The sequence below is a fragment of the Aplysia californica genome, unplaced genomic scaffold (assembly GCF_000002075.1).
Source record: "Aplysia californica isolate F4 #8 unplaced genomic scaffold, AplCal3.0 scaffold00516, whole genome shotgun sequence".
Lineage (NCBI taxonomy): Eukaryota > Metazoa > Mollusca > Gastropoda > Aplysiida > Aplysiidae > Aplysia > Aplysia californica.
Window position 1 is genome coordinate 587,361 of NW_004797786.1, and position 7,031 is coordinate 594,391.

At 40.7% G+C, this 7,031-nt stretch overlaps 1 protein-coding gene across 1 annotated transcript in view; it reads left to right on the forward strand.

Moving 5' to 3' along the window:
- Positions 1-1,885, forward strand: part of LOC101861976 (aspartate aminotransferase) — a gene marked incomplete in the record, with an annotated part of 23,249 nt that extends 21,364 nt beyond the window's left edge. The window contains 2 exon segments of the mRNA XM_035971829.1: positions 1,067-1,243; positions 1,710-1,885. Coding sequence (XP_035827722.1) covers positions 1,067-1,243; positions 1,710-1,751 — 219 coding nt within the window.
- Positions 1,886-7,031: the final 5,146 nt, after the last annotated feature.

Consider the following 7,031-nt stretch of genomic DNA (forward strand, 5'->3'; position numbering starts at 1 on the left):
GCAAAACACTTACTAAAGAGGTGATAAAATGAGTGTTTAAACACTCCCCACCCCTTCTCTAATGGCATTGATAGTCTGATGGTAGGGGTTTCCGGACTCATAATCATGAGGTTGGGGGTTGGAGGCTGAGCTCAGTTTAGCGTTGTGTCCTTGGTAAAGGCTCTGTGTAAGACGCCCGCGTGTCTAAGACGGTCATTTTTCTCCTGGACAGCAGGTGGCCATCTCAGACAGTGTCAAATGTGTGGTCTATTTGGTTGTTTAATTTGCAATCTGGCGTGTTGGTCAGTGGCAGGGGGTAAGGCTTAACCTATTGTATTGTTTGGCTGAAAGTGTGTAAAGCAGAGAGAGATTGAGTGAGTAAAGTGTGAGTCTCAGTTCAGTTGTATTGTTTGGTGCAAGTGTATAAAAGCAGTCTGGATTACTAATGGTGAGACTTTAGAGGGGAGAGCTGTAGCAAGGCAGAGGAGGCCTGTTGAGACTTCGGGTGGAGAAACGGGAGAATGGCTAGTTAGAGCCTCGGTTTATTTCCGTGTTGTGTGTGAGATTCCATCGCATCGGGGCCCCATCGCTGAGGAAAGGATCACGATCCAGAGAGAAACAGGTTTGGCTAACCTTTGTTGTAAACGCAGTCAACCAAAAGGTTAGTGTTTAACAATTAATTTATGTTCAAGTAACAACAAACTGTATATCTTATATTAAACATAATATACATTTCTGAGCATTATTTCATTTGTGAGTCTCTCTCTCTCTCTTTCTCCCTCTCTCTTTCTCTCTCTCTTTCTCTCTCTTTCTCTCTCTTTCTCTCTCTTTCTCTCTCTTTCCCTCTCTTTCCCTCTCTTTCCCCCTCTCTCTCTCACTCTATCTCTCTCGGTCTCTTACACTTGAGAAAACAGTGAGAAAAAAAAAGAGAAAGAATAGAAAGAGAGAGAGAGAGAGAGAGAGAGAGAGAGAGAGAGAGAGAGAGAGAGAGAGAGAGAGAGAACGAGCATTCAGAAGAAATCCATGAATGAGTGATACCCATGACAACAAAACTAATCTAGACAGTTTATTGTCTTTCAATCTTCAGGTCTTAGCTGGAGGCCCCGCCCACTTACGTCCTGTGGAGGAGCTGACAGTTCGCCTGTGCTTCGTCAACTTTGACGGTGCACCGGGATTGGCTGAAAGCAGGAGGCGTGGTCTGGAGGAGGGGCTCGGTGATGTATTTGTGAAAGAGTTCTGCACACCCGTCTATGAGGGAATCACAGTAAGTGACATCCACCAATTTCTGCTGATTAATTATTTTTTTTAATGATGAAGACTTTACTGGAAAAATAATCAAATGAATTACAAATTCTTTGATTAATTTTTTTTACCCCCTTGTTGCATTCTTTAGAAGTCTAGCTTTCTTCTCCGCAAATAATCCCAGGATTAACCCAGCTATACTTACCATAAGAAACAGACCTTCAAACTTTGAATTTCCATTTTCTACGCTTTCTTAAATGAGAGTTATCTTGGGGGGGGGGGGATAGGATGATTGTCTTTGCATCTCAGTGCGAGAAAGGGGGGGGGTTGGAGGGTCCACTAGAGTACATGTTTTAAGTTTGTCCTACAAGAAAATAAGTTTGAACTCAAAATCAGTGCTCTTCTGAGGTGCGCCACATGACATTTCATCAGGTGTCATTAAACCTTATATTAATGATTTACCTATCTTTACACTTTGTCAATTGCAGGCTTTGAAGACCTGGGTGAACAAGCTCAAGACTGAGGTCTGACTGGTCTGTGGCTTGAGCATCACCTGGTCTGACAGACTGACCCATGATAGGACCTCACCTCACCACCTGGAGAGATGGGGATAGGAGGAAGAGGAGGGTTCATAAAGCCGTTACTTGATTAAGCTTACATTATTGCTACTCCAGTGAAAAATAAATGTTATTAGTTTTATAGAGTGGATAATTGAGACAGTGAATGAAGAGTAAGATGAAACATATAATTAGGAATGATGGAATGAATTAGTGAGTGAATGAATGATTAAATGAATGAGTGAATTAATGAATTATTAAATCAATCAATCAATAAATGAATGAATGAATGAATGGATAGATAGATGGATGAATGAATGAAGGATTAAATGATGAGTGAGTGAATGAATTATTAAATTAATCGGTGAATAAATGAATGAAGGAAGGAAGGAATGGATGAATGAATAAATGAATGAATGGAGAAATGAATGAATAAATGAATGAATAAGTGAATGAATGAATGAATAAGTGAATGAATGAATGAATGGAACCCTGAGCACAGTCACAGCTGTTTCATCTAGATAAAATAAATAAACACAATTGAGGTCTTGTTCTACATAAGAAGACTCGTGTACACTATCATACTATGATGAGGCAGCAACGTGAATCAGACGCTCGTCAAAATACAGAAATCGGAGAAACAGGCACTATTTGAATATAGTGTAAAGCGCATAAAGCCTGTTGTTGAGCGGGGATATGGGCTATACAAATGCTATTTATTATTATTTTCCGAAAGTTTGGAAGTTTTCATTGCATGTTTTTTGGGGGCTCAACTTTTTTTTACATTTCCGCAATAATTTTATTTAAAATCATTGATTAAAAGCACAAAATATGTCATTTATTCTGTTTTCAATGACTCTTTTATAGTTATAGGAGTTAACAAAATTTGGCAGCCATTTTCTCACTAATTTTACTACTAAAACCAAGCGACCTCACTTCCTTCTGTCGCTAATATCTTGAGTTCTATTCAAGGTGAATGGATATTGATTTCATAGGAAGGAAGGCAAATAAATCAGCTTTCAGATGATACCAATAACTCAACGAGCCCAAAAATTGACGAGTGCCTGATTCCACCGCATCGTGACACATACATGTGGAATGAGGTTGATTGTCTGTAAGAACGAAGATGCCGCTACTTACTTGCACACTTGCACCCATGCTTTTTTACATCACGATGATTTCCATCTTTTTCTCATTTTTTCCAGCACCCTTTTTCAAACTTTCTTGATTTGATTCTTCATACGATAAAACGAAGGCATAGTTTATTCATTGTTAGAAATAGAAGTTTTACTCTTATAAAGTGATGACTAATAAAATTATCCCTCTGACTTTTTTGTATCGATACTATGTCTGTATCCGTCTATCAATCCATGCATCTATTTGTTTGTTCATCCATCCTTCCATCCATCCTTCCATCCATCCATCCATCTATCCATCCATCTATCCATCCATCCATCCATCCATCCATCCATCCATCCATCTGTCTGTGTGCTTGCCTGTCTCTCTTTCAATCCATCTATCCGTCTGTCCATCCATCCTTTCATCTGTATGTCTGTCTTGTCTGTGTGCCCATCTGTATATCTATTCAACAATCTATCCATGCATATTACATAATATTATTTATAATATCTTTTGTCTGTCCGTCTTTCTACCTGTTTGTGTTCTTGTAAATATGTACCTACCAAAGTATATGAATGCAGAGATAATATTAATAGGGGGAAGACGCCTTGGGAATGTTACAAATAGAAGGAAGCCTCGTTTGGAGAAAACAGGCCTCAACAACAATACTGGACTGAGACTTTAGGCCGCGACTTGTTACATAATTGTTTGTGATTAAAGATTCTCCGACACTAGACAGTCTGGAATACGGTCAAGGAAACCAGGACAGACAGACGGACCATCTAGAAACATCTACACGGGTTCTGGGACTCGTTACATAACAACCGTAGACAGAGGCGAAGCGTCTATTATAATCAAATAATCACTGCTTCCCTTTCTAATGTTGGAACATCGTTGCTGTCAAATTCACCCATAGACGTAGACCTCGTTGATGAAATGTAACTTAAATAGACTTTCACCATCACCAATGAGCAGTGCACACAACATTCAAAACTTTTATTGCTACAAAAATAGGCATAGGCCTACCCAGTTCACCCCTTTTGGGCCAGTCTCATAAACAGATACAAGCACTGATTGTGTGAACTTACTATTAGGCCGGTAGGGTCTACCTAAAAAGGTGAGGGGAACGTGTGCACAACACCCAAAACTGTTTCATTGCCACATAAATACCCTGTTCTTCCCTGTTTGGTCCCTTTCATTAATGATAACAGTGGGTGGTTGTCGGGTGCTCTGGTGTGGTTTTGCTCCTTCTTTGCTATCAAGCATCTGTCGTCCTTATCTCCCCTCTTTTTTGTGTATGTTACTCTCTTGTAACACATAATCTATTCTTCGTCATTAGTGTGATCTTATTGTGTTGCAAGTGCCGTAAAACTCTTACTAAAGCTAAAAATGGTATCAAGCATTAATTAAGTAAGCTAACAAAATTAGACTGGTAGGGTCTACGCCTCAAAAAGATGAGTGGAACTAAGTCCTAATAATCTCATGACTGCTGTGAGTGCTTGTCTTTTGCCCTCGACTTTTTACCGTCCAATAATGAGATCATGACCTGATTATGACACCGTCTCCTGGCCACAAAAAACTAGACAAAGTCAACTGAACTTGACGTCAAATTGATAATTGCCCCGTACGTAAACTTATATTCACATCTTTACTTAAATTCAGTGTTGAAAAATTTCGAGACCATTATTCCCACAGCATGTTTCAAATGCATCTAAGGTTTAGCCCAAAGTGGGAATAAATGTTATTTAATTAGATATTTTCCCAATTATTTTGGCGCTTGAGCTTACAACATGAAGTCAGAATTTATTGCTTTCTTCATTCACAACTTAGAGATGGCGTTGCAGTAAGAAGTTTTGTTTTTTATGCTCCTAGCGTGGGACATCTGTCCTTTTTTTTTTTTTATATTTTTTTTTTTAAATAAAGTGTTTTACAGCGCTCGCAACTGCATAAGGTCACATGAGCGCGCGGGACACACCTAATATTTTCTGTTTGTAGGAAATTTTGAATTTTGCCCGGGTGGCGGCCGAAGCCTACTCTTATCGATTTTAGACCACCAAGGGATCTTTAACGTGCGCAACTTGCACACGGGCCCTCCGAGATTTTTCGCCTTTGTCCGAGAAGGCTAGGTGTAGATCTTTCCCACCAGAAGATCAGGGGTGTGGCAGAAAGACAGCAGTAAGAAGGAGCCAAGGAGTAGCAGTAGAAAGGCTGCAGAAAGAGTCAGGAGCCCAGAGGAGGGGGGCAAAGGAGGCGAGGGGGTGGGGGCAGAAAGTGGAAATGAAAGCAGACAACAGAACATAGCTAGATAGCAGGAAAGGAGGTGAAAGGAGACAATTTTAGAGAAGAAAATTTTTTGGTCGCTACCCGGATTCGAACCCGGGACCTTTGAATGGGAAGCCAACACCTTAACCTCTAGGCCACGAGAGCCCCCTTATCCGTGTGTGACCTCATCTCTATGTGGTCGCTTTTAATAACTAGCGGGCTAACCCAGATTTCGGGGGTATCCAGAAATCTTGACCTACACCAAAAGTGGGCAGCATTGTCCTACCTATAGGAGAAGTTTGGTTTCATTGTTGTGTATATTTGTTTGGTCATAGAGAAAACTCTCCTTCCTTGTCTTTTAAAGAAAATGAACAAGGGACAAAAACGATACCTTTGATTTTCTCAAAACAGCATTTTTCGGGATAGCCCCATTGTGCTTAAAAGCGACCATGGCGTGGTTCCTTGACTCACTTTGATAACCCTGACAAACAAGTCGGTCAGCCTTCGCCCCTGAGACTACAGGCTGCTACAAGACAACTGAAGCTCCCTGACGCCTAGGGCATTATTCTGTATTACTGACATATTCGTCGTTTACAGGGCAGTCGTAGTCGTAGGGAAATAAGATCTTACAATGATGCACGTAGTTGTTGTTTGCTGGATGTTGTTCCTGGGTCTTACAGACGTCAGGGCCTTCCTTGCCAACGACAGAGGTGAGTAAATGGTTGCTTTTAAGCACAAGGGCGCTATCCCGAAAAATGCTGTTTTGAGAAATTCGAAGGTAAAGTTTTTGCCCCTTGTTCAGTTTCTTTAATCAAAATACAATGAGAATGTTTTTCTATAACTAAACAAATATACCCACCAATGAAAGCAAACTTCTCCTATAGGTAGGACAATGTTCACTTTTGGTGTAGGTCAAGATTTCTGGAAAACCCTGAAACCTGGGTTAGCCTGCTTGTCCTTAAAAGCGACTAAATGCATCTATGTAGTGGTCTGTGTATAACAGGTGATTGTCTTAGACAGGTGGCCGGTAGAGCAAGTTCGACTGTGTGTGTATATATACGTATATGCTATACAATTATATTTATATATGTACGTATGTATTATTAGAAGTGTGTGTGTATTGTAAATAAATAAATCATAAGTTTGTTTTTATGTGCTTTTGAAAGTCTGCGTTTGATTGCATAGCTCTCCAGTCTCCTTTAAATATGCCAGTTAAACAGTGTCATTGAGAGGTCAACCCCCTCCCTCTCCACCCCCCGCCCACCTAAAAAAACCCAAACTAACTTTGACCCTCAGTGGACTTCTTCTACGAAGTGCGAGAAACGCAATAATATAACCTTGTTTGTTTTGTGGGTGCTCTGGTGTTGTTTTCTCAATCTTTCCTATCAATCATTTATCGTCATTATCTCTCTTCTTCTTTTCATTGTACTTGTTACTCTCTTTTAACACCTCTAATATTCGGCATTTAAATGACCTAATTGTGTTGCAACTACCGTAAATATCTTACTTATACTAACAAAGCAGTATAGCCCCATCTTGGTCAGGGCCCCGGTACTCCAAACTGTTGTCAAGTCGACCACCAAATGTTCCACTCTCACATGTTTTACAGCATCACAGGCATAGGCATTGGCTCTCATATGACATGACCTTATGCTTTTGCGAGCACCGTGAAACCTCCACTGAAACTAAAACTAAAAGATATAGGCATGTGCGTTTGTATGTGTGTGGGTGCGCGCGTATATGTGCTCGCGCGCGTTTGTGTATGTGTGTGTGCGTGTGTGCGTGCGTGTGTGTGTATGAATGTGTGCGCGTGAGTGTATGTGTGTGTGCGTGCGTGTGTGTGTGTGTGTGCGCGCGCGCGCGCGTGTGTGT